Source organism: Heteronotia binoei, chromosome 9 (assembly GCF_032191835.1).
Source record: "Heteronotia binoei isolate CCM8104 ecotype False Entrance Well chromosome 9, APGP_CSIRO_Hbin_v1, whole genome shotgun sequence".
In the NCBI taxonomy this organism is placed as follows: domain Eukaryota; kingdom Metazoa; phylum Chordata; class Lepidosauria; order Squamata; family Gekkonidae; genus Heteronotia; species Heteronotia binoei.
The window spans coordinates 87,810,766-87,835,453 of NC_083231.1; the positions used below are offsets into that span (position 1 = coordinate 87,810,766).

Genomic DNA, 24,688 nt, shown 5'->3' on the forward strand with positions numbered 1-24,688 from the left:
AGGAAAGGGTAAGGAAGGAGTGAAAGAAAGGAGGGACAAAAGGAAGAAAGAAAGAGAAAAGAAAGAAAAACGGGAAAAATGGGAAGGGAGCAACTCACTTTTAGAAATGCTGACTCTCACTGGGCAAGTGCCTCCTTCTCCCTCCCTTCCCCACCACTATTATATTTCCGGCTTTGTAAAGCTCCCCCTCCCCACCTCCTCGGCGAGGAACATGGAGCTGAGATAATTCAGTGCTGAGGCATGACGCCTGCATTTTGAGGGGACCGTGTCTGGAAAGGGAGCATGGCTGATTCCTTCCCCACTGAGCATGGCTGATTCCTTCCCCTCCCTGCTGAGGAGACGGGGGAAGGGCTTTGCACAGGATGAAACTGACCTGCCTGTGGTGGGAAAGGGTGGGAGAAGGAGGCGCAGAGGCACAAAACCCGGGAGAGAGAGGCGTGATGTGGGGGAAGGCGGGGGGAGGGGCGGCCAGGGGACTAGAGGCTCCGCAGCTTAGCATTGAGGGCTCCGCGGGCCAGTGCTGGGTCGTGATCCTGCCTTTGGGAAACGCCGCCATAGGGTATAGTGGAGAATTGATCTGTGAGTATCTGGGGCTCAGAGGGGCTGTTTTTTGAGGTAGAGGCACCAAATTTTCAGCATAGAATCTGGTGCCTCTGCTCAAAACACCCTCCTCCCCAAATTTCAAAAAGGTTGGACCAGGGTGTCCAATTTTATGAGTCCCCCAAAAAGGTGTTCTTATCCTTCATTATTTTCAGATGGAGAGAAGGCATTTAAAAGGCTTGTGGTCCCTTTAAATGTGATTGGCAGAACTTCCTTTGGAGTTCAGTCATGCTTGTCACACCCTTGCACCCAGCTCCACCCGCAAAATCTCCTGGCTCCACCCCCAAAGTCCACTCCCAATATTTCTTGAGCTGGAGCTGACAACACCAATGGAAGACCACCAAGGAAGTCCATGTTGTGATGCAGAGGCAGGCAATGGCAAATCACCTCTGAACGTCTCTTGCCTTGAAAACAACATAGGGGTCTTTCTCCCCAGTGGGAACCCTGAATAGTTCATAATATTGTTCTCCTGTCTTCCATTTTATCCTCACAACAACTCTGTGAGGTAGGTTAGGCTGAGGGTGTAAGACTGTCTCAGGGTCACCCACCGAGCTTTTATGGCAGAGTGGGGGATTTGAACCTGGCTCTCCCAGACCCTAGTTTGACACTGTAACCATGACACCATGTCTTTGAAGTATATATGATTAGGTTTACAGTGCCTAAATCGCCTGCATCCCTGGAATCGTGCCTTATTTTGTGCTATTGAAGTTGCTGTGTCCCATCAGAACAATTTATTTCCTGACCAGCAGATTTACCATAATTTAGCCAGTGACATTAATGATGTCAAACTGCAGGAGTATAATGTTTTTATAACTACATGAGTTCCTAGGCTTTCCAGGAGCAAAGAATAAATTAACATTTTTACTGAAATCTGCCTTTTCCTTCCCTTTAAAATCTATAAATGTAGATCCAAATCCTAAGTCATTAAGTGGCCACGCTTTTTAAAAATCCCGTGGGACAATTACCTTGGCTGTAGAGCCAAAACAGACATGATGCAAGATTCCCGTGATTGGATCTCTTGAGATTTACTTAAAAACAGCCAGTGGGCACTGCAAATTAGATTAGAAGGATAATGCTAGGGAAGAATGTTTAACTCTTTCTGTTGTGCTATTGTATTTTAAGGGTGCTATCAGCTGGTGGGGGAGACCAGGCAAATACCGGTTTTCTACCCCAAAAGGTCCAATAATAGCTGTTTCAGAGATGGGATCAATTTAAACAGTAATCCCATGCATACTGTCTTAAGAACAAGCCCCACTGAACATATCAGGATTTTCTTCACCTCACCATAAACATTTGGTTGTTAGGTCACAAAACTTGTCAGGATATACATAATAACTTTGGCTTCTATTTAGCAATGCTGACAAACTTTGAGCAGGGATACTCAAATAGAAAACACTGGGGCCTGATTAAAAATGAATTGCAAAAATCTTGCCACTAGTACTCCTCCAAGGATCAAATCTTACATTTCCAAAACTAGGGAGGAAGCTGCCCCAGGAGATGAGTCTTTAAACATACAATGGTGCCCAAACAAGACTAACCTTTCCAGAAAATCAGATTTCCCAATATGATTTTGTTGTATTTTTCTGTGCCTTCCAATATAAGAAAGCCAAGAAACTTAAAATTCCCATCAGTCCCAGCAGGAAATTGGGAAACATAATTTTCAGGAAAGATTGGTTCAGATTGAGACCTGCCATTGCTATAAAAGAACCATCCCACACAACCAGTGGCTCTCTCCACCCTTGGGAAGGTAAGGTTTGGGATTTTCAAAAGAAGTAACTTGAAGGGAGGTGAGCCTGGCACCTGTCTGTATGTAAGTGCCCATGGGCATTTTGCAAAAATCCCCATCAAACATTTGACAGGGAAGTTTGTGAACAATGCTGAGCCAAGAATGGAATGATCACACGTTACTAATACTATTATAAGATAAGCCATTTTAGGTTTGCAATAAAGTAAAACATAACTCCATAAAAAACAAATAGATTAACTCTCTATGGACTGCTAACAGTAGTGCTTGGGCCTGGTGGGAATGTGGGAATGCAGGTTGTTCTGACTCAGAACTGTATTAAAATATATATGTAGGCTCAACAGATTCAATATTTTATCCTTCAATGCATTTAGTGTTCCACATGCTGTCCACGCACAAGCTGTCATTTGACATCACTGGGAACCCTGAGCAATTCCTGAGTGAGCAGAGAACCCTGAAACAAGACACCTGAATTCTGATAGGCTTTTGGATCAACACATAGGGGAAGAGCTCATGATCCCACTACTACCACCCATACATTGAAAAAAACTTCTTCATAGAGTTAATTTTTAACTCATGGTTATACCAAAATAAGTTTTTGAGAAGTTACTTTATTCTCCAAAGTACCACTACAAAACGTTTTGGCACACAGACAAGTCAGATGAATAATATTGTTTGTTTGATGTAATACAGTATATCTCTCCATGGAAATGTGTTTGATTCTCATTTGAATGTTCATACAATATGTCATAGTATATCATATGTGTTGTGTAATGTCATTTTTAATATATATGTATATATTTATCAGTAAGATGATTTCTTCAGTTTAAGTTGTAAGTCTAACGCTGTTAGGGGCATCAAGAATTCCGCAGTGATCTAAAAGAATGTGTTGTTGATATTCTGTAAGATATAAACAAGTGGTATCGGACATTTTATTTTCTGCTGTAAATGGATGCATAATCTATTTTTTGGTGAGAAAAAGGGTGAATGACCATTTGCTGTCCATCATCCTAATCCTGCCTACCTTTCCAGAGGTGCATCCTTCCCTTCTCCTTTGACCTTGCTTCCTTCCAATCCTTCTGCCCTTTTTCACCTTTTTTCCTTACAATCAAAATCTTTTCTGAAGCCATTGCTTTGACCGCCCTCTGCCTGGTTCCTGTTCATTTTATTCTACTAATTTGCCTTCTTCCATTTCCCCATCTTTCTTTAGTACTCTTGATTATCCCTATATATGTTTTAGATACAATTGTGGTAGTTGTTGTTTTTTTCTTTTTTCTTTTATTAAAATGAGGCACTTCTGGTTTTGTTGGAAAAAACTATGAGTGGGCCTGAAACTCATTTACCATTGTGATCAACTGGCCAGGTGTGAAATCAATTACAAATTAGTCCTCAAAATATCTCCTGCTGACTACATATGAGGTCACTTGAACACATGATGTGTTCTAAGATAGTCTGAGTTGCTACATTTGCTATAAATTCTGAAACTCTCAGCTTCATGACTGGATTTTTCAGTTTCAGGTGTTGCTGTGTGATAATGTTCTCCAAGTGATAATCTAACCCATGAAGGATGCTGATGAATATTTTTAAATATTTTTATTTTTCCCTGGAAAAGCATTAGCACAGCTATCAGTCTGAATCCTTTTGCAGGGTTAGAAATGGAAGACAGACTTGATTCTCTATGCTACCCAGTTGATCTGACTTAGATTGGGGTTGCAAGAACAAGTTTGGCCAAAATATAAACAACTGCCAAAAAAAGGACAATTTCAGTAAAAAAAACACATTGCACCAAGTGGTCACATACAACCCCAGAAGTGTGTATGCTATAAACATGTGGGCAGGGTGAATGTTTTTTTTCTTCACTTACAAATGTCACCTAGTTCATGGAGACATCACATTTTCTTGGGAAATAGCTATATTTCTGCCTGGGGAATGACCCCAGAAAATCACCTCCCATGTTACTGTGGTAAAATATGAAATGAGATTTGGTGAATGCACTAGAACATCCATGTCTGCAAGAGACATGGCTGAGTTGGCTGAATTACTTGAAGGGCTTTGCAGATGCCAAATAATTTCAAGCCCTGCTTTAGGATTCCAAGCAGCCAAAACAATGATGTCAGTAGAGAAGCTTGAGACCATTAAGAGATGCACTTGTTGCTTACAATCATCATGCAATATACTTTCTCCACATAATGCATAATTCAAACTAGAACACAATGGTAAGTGTCCTTTCAGTCCTCTTTTGGCTTAAAAAAAATCATTTTTTGTTTTGTCACAAAAGAATGAAACATTTGTTTTATCCAAACCATTGTGTCCACAGGGGGAAAAGGGAAAGAAAGGCAAAAAGGGGCCTAAAGGGGAGAAAGGAGAACAGGGTGCCCCTGGATTAGATGCACCTTGCCCATTGGTATGTCTCACTCGTGTATTAGAAATGTCTCCTCTTACAGTAGACAATATTACAAGATGGTACAATATAAAGAGGGGCAAGCTACAACTTTTGCGTAATGCTTAGTATTCATTCAGACCAAAGAACCTAGTCCTTCAAAGTTTAAAGTTCTACCTAAAATATTGTTTTGAAGATAATTCATTTGCTGTGCATAAAAATCACCTTCAGCTCTTTTTAGTTAATGTATTATTCTCACATACGGCTTATTTTTAGGAAACAAATTACCAGCATTGTCATAGATCAGCCTTCCATGTTAGCTTGCTCCTCTTTCATTCTGTTTTTTTTTTTTTTGCTCCAGCAAAGTCAATGCAAAAAAACATTTCTTTATTAGTAACACTGCAAGTTAATCTTTACAAACAGGGATTCCGTGGAGTTAAGGGGGAAAAAGGGGAGCCAGGCCAGCCTGGCCTGGATGGGCTGGATGCCCCTTGCCAATTGGTACAGTATTGATCTTTCCTACCAACCCTGCATGTGATTCCTGTGTTTCTAGTGGATTTTCCAATGTAAAGTTTAAAATTACCAGACTTTGCATTATACATCCTCATACATGCATGTGCATGATCAAACTGGTTTGCTTTGGTGATCATAACAATATCCGGAGATCACATACCTTATCAACATTTGCAATATAACATTAAACATTTTTGCACCTGCATTATACAAAGTGGTTTTGAGTTTGTTGTATTCCAGCATTTGCAATAAGTATAATTTTTCCTTCAGAATTTTTGTCTGTTCCCCCCCGCATCACCACAGTCACCAAAAATGCCTTCTCCTCTACTTACTATGAATGAAATTCCTTTCTCCACTGACAAACACAAAAGCCAGTACACAAAATACATTACTGACTGACTTATGCTTTCCCTGCACATGGGTATGAATTTTATCTGTGCTCTCTCCTGAACTTGTTTCACACATTTGAGTCCTGAATGCATTTATATTGGATGGGTTAAAAACTTAAATGGGGATAATGTTAGTTGTGTACATAAACAGAAATAAAAGCAAACCTTAATCCTAAACACATAATGCAAAATCAAGGGTAGTTACTTCCCAAGTGATCGTACCGATATAGTGGCTCCACTGTATTCATGTAAGCCCCAAATCATAACTGATCTCCAGGCAACAGAGATCAGTTCACATGGAGAAAATGACCACTTTGGAAGGTGGGATCTGTAAGGTCTCTCCTGTCCTCAAACTGCATCCTGCCTAGACTCTACCCCCCAAAATCTTTAGGAATTTCCCAACCCAGAGCAGTCAACCCTATCATTAGCATCAATAGAAAGAACTGTTTGTTGCCTCTTTGTTGAACTTAAAAGAAAAGATATATTCACTGGAGTTCCTTGTGTGCTGTGAACTTGGATCAAGACCATCCTAGTGCACACATAGCAGGCTGTTCCAGTCTGTTTAAATGTTAAGAGAATGCTTTACACACACAGTCCTGTTGCAGCTGATGTGAGGAGTTTCCCCCAATACTGAACAGTATGAGTCAAATCCTTCTTCTGGAGATACCCATGTACATGTTAGCACTGCATGGATCTTAACATTAGGGTATAAATTTGTTTATATAAAGTTATATCTGATGAAGAGAGCTTTGACTCTCAAAAGTTTTTACCCCCTCCCCACCCAATTTTGTTGGTCTCTAAGATGCTACTGGACTCAAATCTAGCAGAGCAATCCTAAGAGCACATTCCTGGGTATAAACCCCAGAATCCATAGGATTCTGAATAGACTTGTTTAAGATAACTCTATAGGGTGCATAGATAGGATCTCATTGCGGATTGGAATGTTATGCACATTTGAAAATAAACTTTCTCAGATTTGATAAGAAATGTAATGGCCTGCAGCCCAAAGCCCCTACTGTCTTTGTTTCTTAAATGTTTTAGTATAACAGCCTTTCCTTTGGAACTTAATTTCCCACAGTATACACAACACTTTCCTTCTCTATGTTAGCATGAAATCAAGCCCCTACCTATACTAAAATTCTACTCATTGATCCTTCTCCCTTGTACCAATCTGGCAACAGTCTTTATTTTCAAGAATATACAAAATACATTTTGATTCTTTTAATCATAAAAACAGCATTTTGTACACATTTCTAGAGAACTCCAAAGTTATATGGTTAGCAATTAGAGATGATCTGCATGTTCTGTTGCTCTTTGTATAGTTAAGCACGATTTTCTAGAGATGATTGTTAAAAGTTAAGAAAGTTTTAAAGCACAATGTTTCTAATTTAAATTGTCAGAACATACCATATCTGGGTATGTAGTATATATCTGGCTTGCCTCTGTTTAATGATAACCTGCAGTTCATGTATTTGGTTGTGAGTCAGTCAAGCATGCCTACAATAATTTTTTTCAAAACATGTTTGCCTTTGAGTATCATTTCTGTCTGGGAGTACCTTACCTCTATGCCAGCGTCTTATAGACAGGCAGTTGTAGACAAAAGTGGTAAGTAACTGACTATATTTTGCTCTAGATAGAGAAGAGAAGTGCAGTGAAATTGTTGGAGCTGCTCAGAAGTGTTTTCAGATAAGGACAAAATTCCAAATTAAAGTACACAGCAGTCCTATTAAAACATGTACATTCGCAGGGTCAGATATGATTAACAGTTGAATCATATAAAAGATCTCTTCATGAATCTGGCCCCTTCACTGATGAGCTCATTAGCAGTCAGGCTGAACTGGAAATCAGCCACTCCACAAACCATTAGGGCCAAGGTGATTGGATTTACCTGACTGACACCCTGATTTCTACTGGTTATCTGTCTGTACTTCCACATTAATGTTTTCTGAACAACAATAATAATATTTCATCCCACACTTCAGGCAGGACTTAGGATATGGCCTTCAGTGTGATTAAAGACAACCCACTTAAAATCAAGACCATGAAAACAGTGGAACAAAATATTGATTTAAATTTAAGTACTCTGGAAAATGTTTTTAATGGATCAGGCTGCCAGCCTCCATGTGTGACTTGGGGATCCCCCAGAATTACAGCTCTTCTCCAGAGATAAGGTCTTTTGGAGAAAATGGATGCTTTGGAGGGTGGACTCTAGGGCACTGTATCCCACTGAGGCCCACATCATCCCCAGACTTCATCCCCACTCATTAGGAGTTTCCCAACCTTGAGCTGGCAACCCTACCCCCCTCCTCCTCCTCTGGTGGCCAGAGGTGACCTGGCAATCCTAAACTGCAAATAGGCTTTTCTGGCTCTAGCTCACCAAAAGCTTAGCATTGTTTAATTGGTCCATGTTGCTAACAGTGACCAAGATCAAAAGCTTCATATGGAGATGCTTAAGTGTGTAGTGGGGATCTCAAATGACCATTGGGAACATCCTTTCCCAAACCAGCTATGATCAATACAAGAAATCTGGAAATCTTCATAATACCTGCAGAAGAGCTTTGAAAAACACATGGAGCTGTTTGGATCCTAGTCAAGTCAGTCATGTGCCAGAGAACAGAATAGTTCAGTGCCATTTTAGAAACTCAAATGTTGATTATGACTAGTTTCAGTGAATTTAATTCCTTGGGAGATTTTTCAGAAATCTTTCATTGTAAAAACGATGTAAATAACAATTTGAGGGGAAGAGATACGAGTCATTATGTTTTGGACAGCTAGCCAATCACTGAATTGACTTATCCTAAAGACCCAGACAGAAGTGATACACTCTGGTTCATGGAAAGGATCATTCATATTTCTGAAAAGTTTAGCATTGTCCAGTGCTGCACACGCACATTGTTGGATATTGTGTTATTGCTGCACTATAGCAATCCCTTGCATCTATGTGGGTTTATGTACATATGCAAATTCAGCTGTGATTCATTGCTGTAGTCCAGTGAGAATACCATATTCAATAATGTGTGGATACTGCCTAGGCATCTCTTTTCTGATGGGCTAAATGATCCATTTTACAGCTGATTCTGAGCACATGAACTGGTGAAGGCAGTCTATGATTTGTTTATTTTTGGACTGAGTCCCTTGTTGAAGACATCCCATTACCTCTATTATGTTGACACTAAACCCATGCTTGCATGAAACACTTTATGGTGTTCCTAAGTTTAAAAACCAGCCATTGATGGTGATAATTTCTTTGTAAAAACTGAAGAACACAATATTATTTAATTATATATATATATATATATATATATATATATATATATATATATATATATATATATATATATATATATATATATATATAATATATACATATTTAATGAGTCCTGTGGCACAGAGTGGTAAAGCTGCAGTACTGCAGTCAGAGCCCTCTGCTCACAACCTGAGTTCGATCCCAGCGGAAGCCGGTTCAGGTAGCCAGCTCAAGGTTGACTCAGCCTTCCATCCTTCTGAGGTCGGTAAAATGAGTACCCAGCTTGCTGGGGGAAAAGTGTAGATGACTGGGGAAGGCAATGGCAAACCACCTCATAAAAAGTCTGCCGTGAAAACGTGGTGAAAGCAACATCATTCCAGAGTCGGAAACGACTGGTGCTTGCACAGGGGACTACCTTTACCTTTATATATGCATATAAAGATAATTGTCATGCATCCCACATGTTATTTTATTGGCTATTTGAATTTTACTCATCTTCCTAAATTCGAGTTTTGCTTTGTGGAATATGGAGCTATATGAGTGTTTGTAAGGTATACTACCAAACTAATAATGCATTTTGAATTTTCTCTCTGAAACAGGGGCCAGATGGGTTACCTATGCCTGGCTGTTGGCAAAAGGTAAGATACTGCAAAAGCTGTTTTGCTTCTTATTGTTTCATTGTGTCCCCCATATTGTCAAGCACCAATACACAAAATCAGATCAGTCTATGGATGGCATGACAGAACATTAACAAAATTCTAAGAAAGCAAGGATACACAGAGTTTTAAACAACATTTGACAACAAACACAAGTGAAAATAAATAACTATATTTTTGAATTGTGCATGCAGTTTAAGAAATGAAATGTTGAAAGCTCTACATGATGTCTACACATTGCCTTAGTTAAGATATAATGCAAAAACATGGGTTATTTTAATCATGGTTAATATGTGAGACCCAGATTCTTTTCACAAACTATTAATCAAATCCTGGGTTGCCTTGACAAATGCTAGTTTCATCCATTTTGCTCTTTCCCCTGCCTCCTACACATGTGCTAGGGATGCCAGCCTCCAGATAGGACCTGGGGATCCCCCGGAACTACAGCTCATCTCATTACAGAGATCAGGCCCACTGGAGAAAATGGATGCTTTGGAGGGAGAACTCTAGGGCATTGTACCCCACTGAGGTCCCTGCCCTCCACAAGCTCCATCCCCAAATCTCCAGGAGTTTCCCAATCTGGAGCTGGCAATGCTACCCCCCCCCATCCCCTGCCAGTGGCCGAAGGGACCTGGCCACCCTACACATATCCCACTGCATTGTGGTTAAGGCCCAAGTTGGGGCACAAATCCATGTTTATGTATTGCATGAAACCATAATTAAGAGTGTTAATAAATCAACTTCCAATAATGATTTTGTATCCTGACTTGACATGCCCAAACTAACTGTTGTTAGCAGAGTGGCCTGCATTTGGACAATCATCATATTAACCATTGTTAGTTTAAATAAGCCATGGTTGCTCATGATGTCTGAACCAAGTGCTAAAGTACTAACCTTGCCAATTTCTTTTTTTTTATCTCTTTGCAGTGATGAATCTAACTTTGCAAGCATGAAGTTGTGTATATAAAACGCTCCACCTCTTGTATTTATAGTTGAAAATGGAACAATTGATTTTACAAGTCTGAAATATGTTTACACGTAGCAGCTTCTTCTTGTTTGCAGTAGTTCATGTGTACATCTGTTCGTCATGTACATCTGCAATCCAGCAAAACAGAAACTGTGAGAAACTTGCAAAATCAAGTATTAGTCTCTCTCTACAGAGGCCAGTCATAGACATATGAGTTGTCACTGCAATTTTACTTTACCTTTTTTTTTTTTTTGCTCGTGGTCCTGCATGGACAATAAGTGCCATGAATGAGTTTACATGAAATTGTGACCAAATATGAGCTCAGTGCTATGAAATGTACCGTACCTGATTGCCAGTGGAATAATAGTGACATTGCTTCCATGTTCACTTTCATAAACGCTTCACTGGATCGTAGCTCTAGTATTTTGCTTATGCTGACTAAAATCAAAAGCATGACTTGCGTGCCAAAACAGCTTGTGTATGTGATCGCCTCATATGCTCCAGTGACTGTTTGCTGTGACTTTTGATTCAGGCGTCTGAATTGTTCTTTTTTCTGTCACCTCAAGGGAGTCACACCATGGCTTATTGCAAAAAAATGATAACAGGAGATTAGACGATGGTTTCCAATTTGGAGGGGAGTTTGGTTCCTTCTGAAGGTGGATGGCCTTTCAGTTTTCCGGGTCATGCAGCCACCTTTGCCAAAAAGAGTGCCACCTGTTTCATCAGCATCTGTTTGCTTGCACTGCTCACAGTCACGATGTATTCACCTTGGGAGGATGTCAGCAACAGGCCCTTGTTGACTGTTTCACCAAGAAGAAAAGAAGCATGAAGATTTCTTTGTGAGCAGCTTGACAGAGTTGCAGAGAAACACCAAATGGATCACTTGATGCCAGGCCCCAGCATCAACTGGAAGACAGTGTGACCGTATTCAAGGCTTGGTGCAGTATGTGTTTCACATAAGTGTATTTTGGGATTGTGAAGGGAAAAGAAAGTATTCTTGGCAAAAGACACCTTAATATGCCTGCCTTTGGAAATACGGAACAGATATATGGATTTATGCGGATTAACATTTGGGTTTTAGATGTTCCTGATTAAATAACAAAACTTTTGTAAGATTTTGGAAAATATATTTAATTTAATGTATTTCATTTTTTCAGTCCACTAAATCTCTTCTACAGAAGCATAGAGTTTCAGGAACACCACTTGTGTTTGGCTTATTTGAGCATTAACGTTTTGAGGGACCTATGAGGTCTTTACTTCTCCAAAGGAAAGAGCTGTTTATTTTTTTTACTTGTACAAGCTTATTTGATTATATGGCTTTCTTTTCTTTGACAATTACATGTTTTGAGCTACCATAGTTTTAAAAAATGGAGGAGAGAGGGAGAAGAATGATGATTGCACAACAGTCACAGCACATTACAAATGTTTTCCCAAATATATACAGTATTTGCTTCAGACTTTTAATTACTAATCTTTAATTTCTGTATTTGGAACACATTTTAATGCTTATGCCTTATGTTCATAAGACATATTTATAGTGAATCTGAGAAACTAATTTATGTTGTTTACTGTGCCACCATCCATCTTTTTAAAATATCACTGACTGTTAAAATTGGTTGCTACATTTTTATGTACATTCATGAGAATTTGTTTTTTTATGCCTGACCAAATAAGTTAAGCATGTAACAATAATAATAATGCTAATAATAATGTTATTAGGATGGAAATGTCTTTATCATGTAATCATCAGTTTCTGCAAACTATAGTACCAACTTGGAAACAATGTTAAAGTGATTACACTACCAAATATTAGCTCAATACTGCCTTATATCCATGAGTGAATAGTGTCTGCCCTAGAAACCTTAACATTTTGTTTTTACTTAAATTTCATATTTCAGAATATCAGAGCTGTCACAAAATGGACTGTATTTCTAATTTAAAACATTTTTTCCAGACTTCAGCAGACTTTTTAATGGCAGCTTTAATCCTGAAGCATTTATCTTAAATGTTTTAACAATAGTTTTGCCAGAAGTTCATTGCTGAGAGCCTGGAAAAATCAAAATGTTTACGGAGTTTAGAGAAAGGGATCTTTTTCACTCCAAATGCTTTCTTGTGTAGCTTTTTTTTATTGGAAGCTACGCCAAGTACATAGAAAAGCACAATACATTTCTTTTAAAAGTAAATTAAATAAATCAAATTATTGACAAAATAAAACTTCTAACTTTTAACAGTCCAAAGCATAACCTTACTGTATATTAACCCAATTTCTCTATAATTTATTATATAGAGACATTTATTATAGCATCCCAATATAATATGTATCAGTTTTAAATCTGAACTTAGAATAACAGCTCTTGGAAAACATCTTCTGTAAACAAGGTACCTGTAAACAGGGAAGTACATTCCAATAATTTTCTGGAAGTTTATTAATATTGTGAGTTATTACAGCTTTAGTGGCTCAATTTCTGTCTTTTGTTTTCATCTGGGGAAGTATCCCTATATGTATAAACAGAGCCTTGTTTCTGCTTTTTACCCAGCGTGCATGCTCAGGCAAGGCAGTCTGGGTGTGAAAAGTTCACATGTTCCCATCTAGCCTCTTCTCTTTGTTCTTCAGTTTATGCAGTCTCTGGAGTTGATGTAATTTGAGCACAGAGGGAGTCTAGATTGGAATACAGGACATGTGCATGCATTCCCTGATGCCTAAGATACTGCCTGTAAGCATGAGGATTTGAGGGGGCCACAGGGGTAAAACTGCTGAACTTTTGGGGGAACCCTTGGCAGGCAAGCACTACACTACAAGGAAGGATTTTACATCAGAGTTTTCCATTCTTTCAGCTCCTATTTTTAGAATGAAATTAAATTCAAACACTGTGAGCAGAACACACCAGTTGACACAAGATATATTTTGCTCAGTACATGAGCAGACCTTTGACAGGCATACAAATAAAACATGATTTGAGTATGTAGGAAATTATCATTGACATGTCTGGCTGCAATTGCAATTATGGTGGTGATTCTTCCCAGCTGCTATAATGACAAGGAAGTTATGGCAGCTGAATGGATGGTCATGAATGCTTATCTAGCAATGCTCACATATTTCTTACATGAGCCACCGTTCAAGTTTTATTTTTTTTTAAAACGATGTTGCCCATACGAATTTGGCATATATTTACATTACAGCCTATTTATTAATTTTAATTTTGATTAATTACCAATTAATTCAAATACTTTTGCTTCATGTAGGAGAACTCCATTCCATTATTAAAGTTGGTACCATTCGGTTAGATCTATGCTGCTGTAATCTGACCAGCTGGATTATTAACAGTAGTGAAAAATATCAGGTACTACAGTGGTATGTGATTCGTATAGAAATATATATTTGTATTACCTGAGAAGAGCTCAAATGTGCTCAGTTCTGCCAGCACAAACACTTTTTGAAGACTTGCTGTGCCTTTGCATGGACCTGTAATGATTATTTTGGTGCTAATGTTTTCTCTTCATACAGGATGTCGTCTCCAGTGTAGGCATTTTGGCCTAGTCATTACAGCTGTAGTAACATTATCTTTTGTGTTAAAGTGTGTGGAGTTTTTTTGCTAGTTTGATCTGTTTTCCTTTCAAAAAGTGGAAGCAAAATGAGCTTACATAGGCTCAGCATCCCTCTGCTTGTTTTTTTTTTCTTGGTGATTACTCTTTTTCTTTGACTGTTTGTTCAATACTTATCTGGTGCTTGTCTTCATGGGGTTTTTTTATTCAGTTAGTGAAGAAACAGTATACGTGAAAGCAATATTTCAGATTAATCTTCCTTTTTATTTTCATAAACTAGGAACTGTTGTCTCTGTCAAATGTGCTTCAAAACAAGTGTAAGGGATAAGATGGGTTCCCAAAGTTATGTAACAAAACATATTGTTTACTTTTTGTGATACATTAGCAGCTTTGGAATTATTGGAAAACATTACAGAAAGGCTGGATTAGATCATGAGCTCTGGTCACCTACTTCTTGGGCATGTAGTTTCTTCAGCTGCTTGTGCAGAATTCTTCCATCTACTTGTGCATTCACAGGTTGTTTTTACTTAAATTTAAAGTGGGCAGAACTAACCCTTTCACTGGAGCAAATGGATACATGGGTGTTCCATGCATGCACTGAAGCACCTCAGAGTTACAGAACTGTCAACACTGATGTCTGGCTTTGTAAACAATAATAATACAAGGACTTGAAATACATTGTCCTCTGAAGTATTATGTACAGTATTGAAAAGTTTTGGCTTTATACAGTATTGTTATGTTATTGTTTCATTTTGTGTTTTTGGTTTTCTTTCAGTTAATGACTCCACTAATAAAATGTTGCCTTCTGGTGCAATGCAAATAATAATAATAACAACACAACCCAGATGTTTCAGCTGGTTTAAAAACATACAACTGACAATCCAGTAACATTCTTGAAGGTCCCTTTTCACTATTTGGGTGCACAACTGGTTAGTTTATACAGGGCATTGCTAATTACAAGAATATGTTGTACTGGTTTGGGTTAATGAACTGTTCTGCGGGATTATTTTAAGAGTAAAAGTCACAGTAATTGACACAGTTATGTCTATAAGGTTCTTGATGATGGCTTCCATTGTCTTTAAAGGCTTCCTAATCTCCATTATTTAGGCATTTTTATCTTCATAGCTGTATATTTTAACTTAAGAAAAGCATTCTAATTTTCTCACAAGCTCTACTTTTCAAGGGATGCATGAAAAGGTAACATGATTTCCTCTTGTTCTAGACAACAATGCATATTTTTGTTCAACCAGTATATATAAACGAAAAGCTAGCATTTTTCTTGTAAGGAAGTTTGGCATGCTTCTCAAAAAAAAAAATCAATTGTTGGCTTGGCATTATAGAAAAATGCTTATCACTTTGATCCCACAACTATTGCTGTTTGAACATATTATGTGAAAAGTGCTGTCAAGTCGCAGGTGACCTATGGTGACCTCAGTAAGTGGCTTTCTAGGCAAGTGAGAAGCAGGGACGATTTGCAATTGCCTTCCACCACAGATTTTCCTAACCAAGTACTTACACTGCTTTGCTTCTGATAGGATCTGGCTTTACCATACCACCTGCCCTCCCTTGAACATATTACAAAGTTGCAAAAAGAAAACAATGAAAGGGAGAATGAATATCCTTAAGCAGATTTTGTATCTGTATTTTGTATCCTGTTAATTATGTAGCTCAAAAACAGAATTATCATTCTTTGGAGGTCAGGAGGCCCTATTTAACCTGGGACTGGTTAACTTCAGCATGGTACTAACTTACAGTTAGTACAACTTCTAGTGGAATTTCTGCTCTTGGTACATCTCTGAGATACTTTGGCAACATTTGATTTAAGGAAAAAATTATGCTTTGTGTATTGTAAATGTGGGCCACAATCCACAAGGAGGTTTTCCTGTGCAAACCCAGTTCAATGAATGAGAACTGCTCTGATGTGCACTCTAATTGGGTTGGATCCAATCAAAATTTTCACTCAACCATACCTAATTCCCTTCTTTTTAGTCTGTCTCCTACATGGCTTTCGTACATCCAGGTTTCATGATTCCCCAGTTCAGCCTATTTTGGTGATCAAAAGGGTTCCTCTTTACTTTTTCACCAGCATAAAAGGGTGGCTAGATCTAGCTCAATCATCAAGAGTGGGGCTTTGCACCAAATAACTTCTCAAGGGATTGTGCTTGCACATTGTGGATATTTTGTCTTTGTACATTTTGGGGAAAATATCATTCAGCCTAGTAACAATTTTTAAAGGTGTATGTATCTATTTTTTGCTTTTTCCTTTGGGAAAATATTATATTTTTATTTTTTACTTTTAAAAAATTGATCTACATGTTCAGTTCTTTTTGTATTTCATAATGGTCTTTCCTTAGCAACAAAAAAAAGAATCTCAATTGAAAGGGAATTTTAGCTGCTTGTTGGAAACATTATAACAGGTCATTTTCATATCATACATTCTGTCATATCACTGTAAAAATAATGTGACTATGTAAATAATTGCAAAATTTAAATTACCATTTTACATTTGTTTCACATTTCTACTTCATGATGGGCTCTTCCTCAGATTTAGTTCAGGTCTGAGCTTCATCACACTGAGTTCTTTCTCCTGATTTGTCCTGTTCGTTTCAGTTTTTAAAATTTCAGTTTATTTGAGTTTTGTATTGGTTTTTGTTTCCAGGTTGTGAGAAGTTGATCTTCAGAATTATTTTTACACTATTTATGAATTATTTTCATAATGTAAAAAGTGTGTAATTATTAAACTCTTAATCTTACCACAGAAGCTGATTTTTATTGTTACAAAGTCTTTTTCCCCTCTGTCTTTGGATTGTGAAAATTGAAAAGATGTAAATCGTATGTCCTTGCTCTCAATAGCATCCTTCTAAAGGACATCCTGTTAAAAAAGGAGTAATATATTTTTAAAATCTATTGGCCTAAAATACCATATTCAAATCATACCAATAGCATATCAGATGCTTTCTTTGCCCAGAATAAAGAATCATGAAAAGGTCTAAATCCACACATCCCATTAATTATGCAGGTGTCCCCAACCTTTCTGAGCCTGTGGGCACTTTTGAAATTTTGACACACCACAAAATGACTGTCATGAAATGGCTACTGCAGGAGGTGGAGTCAGCTACAAAATGATCACACCAGTGTAATTTAAGTTACACGGTGAAGATCCTTGTGCTTTGGTAGCAGCCACTACCAAAGCAACATTTTTAAAAATCTACACAGCCAATCAAAAGCCTTGCTCAGCCAAAGCCTCCCTTGACCCACTTATCTTCTAAAAGCCCTTGGTGCCCTGATGCCTGCAAGCACCACACTGGGTACCCTCCCAAATTTTAGCATTCTAATCATGAGCTTCTTTCATTCTTTGCTTCCATGTTAACCACAACTCTCTAGTCAAAATTCTCTCTCAAATCAGAGTAAAAGAAACAAACACAAGATGAGCCAAAACTGATAGGTGCAGTAATTTTTTTCTGTGATCTCTTCAAAAGCTCTGACAAGCATGTCCACACACATCTGATAATAAAATGGTCTTTGTTGGAACTTGATGGGAAACAATAAAAAGATCTACCATGAACAATATCAAGAGAATTAGAAAATGTGGTGGAAGTAACAGGGTGGCAGCATTAGCTCCATAGCCCCACAATGCTATTCTCATGCAGCAAATGCAGACTGCCATAAATAAGCCTGCTCTTCCATTGCCTTCCACGTTAATCTCAGGTGAGACGAAGGCTGAGGGAGTGTCCTGTCACCAAACGCTGAAACTGAAGCTCCATCAGGTGTCTGCTGGATTGTCAACAACTGCCCAGCAAAAATTCTGTAACCATTCTGGCTTCAGGTGTATGTATGGCTTCCCTTCCTATAAGGCTGAGAAGTGAACTTGGATACTAGGCAAGTCTGAGTTTTCATATCTATGCCCATGTTTTACAGCAGTCAATAAAAGAAGGATGCTTAGTTCTTGTTTTCAGCAAGAGGAACTTCACAAATGCATCATCTTACCAATAGCTAATGACCCAGTTTGTATGCATCCTAAATACTTTAAATGCAGTGTTAATTGTATATACTCAATATTGGCCCTTTAAAATCTGCAATTATGTTTTATCCTATAAACATTTAGAGCATGGAATCCTTAAAGGACTGTTGGATACCCTCTCAGTTTGTCATAAGCTTTGTAACCTTTTGTATTAATTGGACTGCACTGCATGCCTAGTGTAATATCCCAGTTTTTCATCACGGATTTTGAAAGCTGCCTTTTACCATTTTCTTCTATTCAATAGCTGCTTTCCACAGGGTATAATACTTACAGGAGCACAAAGGCCACTCTTGCTTCAGAACATCATGGTTTAATAGCACTTCAGTGAAATTATAATTGCACTGCAGTAAAGATTTCACACAGATCTGAAGGTAACTTTTTACTTGTTCTGTTCCAACCCCAGGATTGCCATCTAGTGGCTCAGTTCTAAGGCCATTCTAGAATCAAGCAAATGATGGTGAAAGGCATCCATTTGTATTTGTACATTCTTTTGCCTGTTTCTGTTATTTGCTTGGCTAATGCCCCTTCCTCCAAAACCATTCCTCCATAGACCTGACCACTGGTCTGTCAAGGTCAGGATGGTCTACACTGGCTGGCAGTAGGTCTCCAGGTTTAGGCAGAGGTCTTTTGCAACACCTACTACCAGATGCTTTAACTGAATATGCCAGAAACTGAATCTAAAGGGGCCTTCTGCGTGCAACACAATTACTCCACCACTGAGCCATGGTCACATCTCCTTATAAAACTTGGTGAACACCCATGAAGCTGCCTTATACCCAGTCAAACCATCAAGGTCACTACTGTCTACTCTGATTCACAGGAACTCTTCAGGGTCTCAGGTGTTTCAGTTCATGTACAAAGTAATCTTTTTAACTGGAAAGGCTAGATACTGGGCATGGAATCTTCTGGAAGCAAAGCAGATGCTCAACCAGTGAGCCACACACCTATGTTAAAGTGAAAGAGATCCATGTTAATGTAAATTCTAGTCAACATAAATTTCCTTTTCTGACTCCTGACTCACAAAAAGCAAAAACAAAAGCATCTGTAAAAAGATACCCTTGCATTCTTACCTCCTCTGAGGAGTGTGCAGAAACAGCCAGTAGATGGAGCAGTGAGAGACCAAAAGTCAAAAATAATATAAAATCTGCTAGATCACACACAAACGGTCCATCTTTTCAAGCATTCCATTTCCCAGAGTGATCAACCAGACACCTTGAAAGGCCTCTGACTGGCAATCTAAGCACATGGCCCCCACTGACAAGCTGAAAATTTTTTCCACTAATTCTGAAGACAAGTAGCTTTTGTTACATGCATAGTTGGCAGCTGCCTGTGGCATTTTCTTTACATAATTTGTATCAGAAGTAAATAAGCATTTGAGCCCAAATGCCGCTTCCCCAGTAGTAACAGCTATTTGTGTAGATGTTCATGTGCCAACAAACAAAAAAAAGGAGGAGGAGGAGTGTCAGTGTTTTATGTCACCAGATGGAATGGGAGCCAGCTGAGCTCAATGGCACTGCCAGTCCCTCGGTGTTTACTTCAGGCCTCTTTAGTTTGCATTGCTTCTCCCTATTCTACAAACATTTTTGTAAATCCTACCAGTTTGTTTTTAAGATCAAATTGCATTCAAATACCTTTATTCCTACTAGGAAAAGATCACAGGAAGAGCTTTGTTGGATGAAACCAATGGTCCATCTAGTTCCGCATCCATTTCCCCACAAAGTCCAACCACATACCTTGTGGGGACAAGGCCTACAAATGTAACACAGAGACCAAAGCCTGTCCCTGTTGCCGCCTCCCCCCCCCCCCCCCCCGGAAACTAGCAGTCAACAGTAAAATGGAGGTTCATTTAGCCATGGGTAGATATATCCTCTTTGAATTTAGCTAATGCCATTTTAAAGCCATTGAAGTCCAGACCATGACTACCTGTTGTGATAACGAATTCCAAGGAAGAGAGTTCACGTCATATGTGGCAAACAAACACTGTTCTCATGTTGCTACCATAGTTCTAGATCATATATTTCTGCATATGAATAACATATGACTGGGGGGAAAGAACAGGGGAACTAATATCTAGACATTCTTAAGAACTTTTTTTTTAATTCCATCAGATACTACTGTAAGCAAAATTAACTTACAGAATGATGTTTGCTCTCCCTGTTTCACAAACAAATAACATGAAAGACCTTGAATTCACTGAGGATCCAACTTGATAGGATTCTGAGCAATCTGGAAATGGATCTTCCCCAAAGTGTTGTTTTTTTTAAATGGCATACTGCAGTTCAAATGCCCCATGGAGTTGCTATTTCTTTTATTAGGAGAAACATACAGGTCACCTATTTTCTAGTTTTAAAAATAAACAGATCCTGTCAATGATACAAAATGAATTATGGGGATGGTGACTTCCTTATTAGAGACAGGGAGACCAAGGGAAGCGATTCAAAACAAATAATTCATTGGAAATTCCTTTCTGAAAAGCTGTCAAGAGTCACCTCTATGGCATATATTGTTACCTGATTATCTTAATGATGCCCTCTGTAGAACTCTTTTATTTAAAGAAGACTAACTGGAAAAGACAATAATGCTAGGAAAAGCTGAAGGCAACAGAAAGAGAAGATGCCCAACATAAAGTGGATTGACTCACTAAAAGGAGCTAGACTTCAGTCTGCAAGACCTGAGTAAGGCTGTTAACGATAGGACATCATTTGGGTCACCTTAAGGCAGAAGTGACTTGATAGCACATAGCACACAATCATCAATGGAAGTCCTATGTTTCTTGTGTTCTCAAGTTAATGTCTTTCATCAGAACTAGATTAACTCTATCAAGAAAAAAGCAAACAAGCCCAACCCCTGGAAACAAGTAACAGCAAGTTAGCATGCCACTCACTCATCTTGGGAAACAAAGTGCTCTTGTATCACTGGCTTATTTATCTATATGAATGCCTGGAAAAACACTGCTTGGCATAAGCATTTAAATTCCAGGAGGAGATCTGCCAGTAATTCTCACTTAAATTATTCTCCAAAGTTCTTTGTCAATTACTTAACATGGTGGGTGCATATTATTGTATGACTTGATGCATTTGTTTATTTTAAAAAATTATGCCACCTTCCCATCCAAATAGGGTCTCCAAGGCACTGAATATGAAAACATCTGAACATTAAAACAGCATTTAAAATAATATATATAAATCAATTAAAATATGTAAACATGCAATACCAAAACCAGGGATAAGAATCAATAGCAGTTACTGGGGGTATACCAGACAAACAAACAAAAGTCCTCACTTGCTGGAAGAAGACAATGATAGAGAGTTTTGCATGCAGAAGGTCTCAGATTCAATCTCAGACATCTCAGACTAGAGGATCTCTGGCAGAAAAGACCTCCACCTTTGAACTATTGCCATTTGCCAATCAGAACAAAGAATATTGAGCCTGATGGACCAATGGTCTGACTTACTATAAATCCCCCCACACAGCCATATCATGTTAATTTTCTCCATATAGGAAAGAAGCACCTCTGAATTTCCCCTACATTTCACTGGGACTTTCTGCCATGTTTCAGTTTTCTAGTTTAAGTCTCATGTTTTCAGCCTCTCACAGTGTTTAACCTTACACAGGATATATGACTGACAGAACCTTTTGCTTGACTCTAGCCTTGAAAAGTTTTCCTCTTCACCTTACCTAATGAAATGGGTAAATTTTCCTCAAGTTTTTATACAGAAAAGGTTTTTAAATATTTCCTCCCCACTCTAAACCCAATCCAACCTCCCAGACAGGATTTCATCATCCTTTCTCTGTCCCCTAGCTGTCATGTAGGGACTTTTTAAAATGTGCTGGTTTTAACAAGGCAGTAAAAGGAAAAACCAATGTTCATGTAGAGCCAAGATCAATAAACTTTATGAAAGAACTCATCATCCAGGCAAACCTCCCTGCACGTACAGTACACATGACAAGGGTATTTGCGCGTGTTACTTATTCCCCAGAGGTCACACTATCTTTCCCTATTTTAACCTTGCAATAAAGCAGAAATCAAATAATTAGGTCTGGAAAGTAATTTTTAAAAAACATAGTTATGGAAATGTGTGATGTGGAAATATGGGCAAGAACCTCTGTTACAGAATAACAAGTCCTGGTAAGGATGGTGGGGGAAGAACAACTGAGGAAAATGACAAAATGGCTTCATAAAGCAGAACAAGACAAAGGAGGTAGAATTATGGATAGACTGGGTTGCCAGCTCCAGGTTGTGAAATTCCTGGATACTTGGGGGTAGATCCTGAAGAGGGTGGAATTTAGAAAGGGGAAGGAGCTCAGTGGAGTATAATGTCATAGAGCCCTCCCTCCAAAACAGCCATTTCCTCCAGGGGAACTCTTCTCTGTAGTCTGGAGAGCAGGTGCAATTTCAAAAGATCTCCAGGTGCCACCGGGTGTTTGCAAACCCTAGGGCTAGACCAAAGTTTTGAGTGCCCATTACAAACTGAGAGACATTACATAACAGTGGTGTAAAGAGCCAGCTTGGGATAGTGGTTAAGTGTGTGGACTCTAATCTGAGAGAACCAGGTTTGATTCCCCACTCCTTCACATGCAATTGCTGGAGAAACCTTGGGTCAGTAATAACTCTCTCAGAGCTGTCGTGAGTTTCTATCAGAACTCTGTCAGCCCAACCTACCTCACAGGGTCTGTTGTGAGGCGGGGAAGGGAAAAGAGATTGTAAGCCACTCTGAGACTCTTTCGGGTAGTGAAAGATGGGGTATAAATCCAATAATCATCTCCTCCTCTTCCTCCTCTTCTTCCTCTTCTTCTTCCAGGAGAGGCAGGTGGTAATAACATGGAAGGTGAAAGAGCTGAAACTGCAACCCTGAGGATGTTACAGGGAAATTGTTTCATCATAGTGTCTTAATGCAATCCAACAGAGAATTTATTATGAACAAAGGGGAAGTAAAAAGGATGGGAAAGTTGCAACATGGCTGACAGTCACCAGGAAGTATGGAATAGCTCTTTAACTTACTGGGAAAGTTCCCAGGGGGCTGCTGACCTGGGGAGCTGCTGACAGCCTACACCCATCGTCCATGCCATCAAATCCCAGGTCTGAGCAAAGTATGCCTTCAGCACAGCAACAGCTGCTTGGCTCAGCATCTTCCTGGACTGTTTTAACTGGTGGATTATTGTTAAATTGTTCCCTCATTACTGATATTCTGGGGAACAGATGCTATATTGCACAGCACATAATCACTCAATTTGCACTATTCCCCCCCCCAAAAAAAAGTAAAGGGGAGGGACTCAGTGGAAAAGCTGAGTGGACAATCCCTGGCATCTCCATTAAAAGCACCAGGCAGTAGGCAATGTGAAAGACCTCTACCCGAGAGCTGCTGCCAGTCTGAATATACAATACTGACACTGGTGGATCAAGGGTCTAATTCAATATAAGGCAACTTCATGAATATTCATGTTTAAAAGGTTTCCGAAATCAATCATGTGAGTAAAACTTGTGCCTTGCTGTGATGGATTGTCAAGAGTTAATGCCTCACAGAATGTGAGAACCTCTGAGTGGAAGGCTATTCAAATGGAATTCTGTGGAGAGCATCAGTTAATAAATGGCAGTTGGGAACTGATAGTTGAAGAAGAGGGAGTTTAGCATTGGCTGTGGACTGGGAAGGAGGAAAAGATGGTGCGAATGAATCGACAAGGATTCTCATTCAAGCTGAAAAAGGAAATTGCTTCTAGTTAAGAAAAGTAATTCCTGCCCAGTGAAAAGGAAGCTAGCTTTTGAATGAGGGATCCCTGATGTATTTATAGAGAAGGATTTTGGGAACTTGGTTGTATGTTCCTGCCTTCTAAACTGGAATATAGTCAGTGAAGTTTAGAAAGCTATGCTTGCGAGTTAAAGCAGAAACTGAAAAGAAAGCCTCTCTCCTCAGTTTCAAAAATCTTGTTGAAAAGCAAAAATGCTTTCTTGTTGACAATACATCTAGATTTAGTGTGATTACAAAGTTTTCTCGGTTTTTATTATTGGTTCATCTCATACATCCTCCCCCTGATTACACCTGACCTTTCTCCGTCCAAGTTAAATAAAATATGCTGTTTATTTTGAAATTTCAAAAGTCTCTTGTGAGCCATTTCAGAAGTAGAAGATAAGAAGGTGATTTTGTCTTTTCCCTCAAGTCCCTGGGCTGGGCCAGCATCAAAATATATAATAACATGACAGGGTAGGACAGCCATAAATCAACAAATTAAAAAAAGGCTGCAAACAAGAGAGAAGGGGAAATCCTGTGTGAGGGAGGGAAGAGGGCGAGATCACTATACTTGCACAATTATGAGAGATGCAGGTTAGGAGGGGTGCTCATGTGCCTGCTTCCCCATAACACATTGACACTTCTTAATTCAGTGAATGGGTAAACTGATGAGACCAGATGGAAATTGTGTTGAATTTTGGATGAGTTCCAAGACCTGTGTTACAATCCCAACTTTTCATACTGATCAGGCAAACCCGATCCATTGCCTTAACCTCCCAAATACTTACCACAATTTTTGTGTGTATATGGAGGGGAAATCTGTACACTGTAAACAAGAAGAACTGAAATGCTTCAGTGCTAGCTGATGGACCTTTCTAAATTGGCAGTGTAACTGGCTGGTG

At 38.9% G+C, this 24,688-nt stretch overlaps 1 protein-coding gene across 1 annotated transcript in view; it reads left to right on the forward strand.

Moving 5' to 3' along the window:
- The window catches only part of COL25A1 (collagen type XXV alpha 1 chain), a 491,250-nt gene extending 478,852 nt beyond the window's left edge, over nucleotides 1-12,398 (forward strand). The window contains exons 35-37 of the mRNA XM_060246951.1: nucleotides 5,148-5,225; nucleotides 9,473-9,511; nucleotides 11,063-12,398. Coding sequence (XP_060102934.1) covers nucleotides 5,148-5,225; nucleotides 9,473-9,511; nucleotides 11,063-11,095 — 150 coding nt within the window. The 3' untranslated portion in view covers nucleotides 11,096-12,398. The remainder of the gene's footprint in view (nucleotides 1-5,147; nucleotides 5,226-9,472; nucleotides 9,512-11,062) is intronic.
- The last annotated feature ends 12,290 nt before the right edge of the window (nucleotides 12,399-24,688 follow it).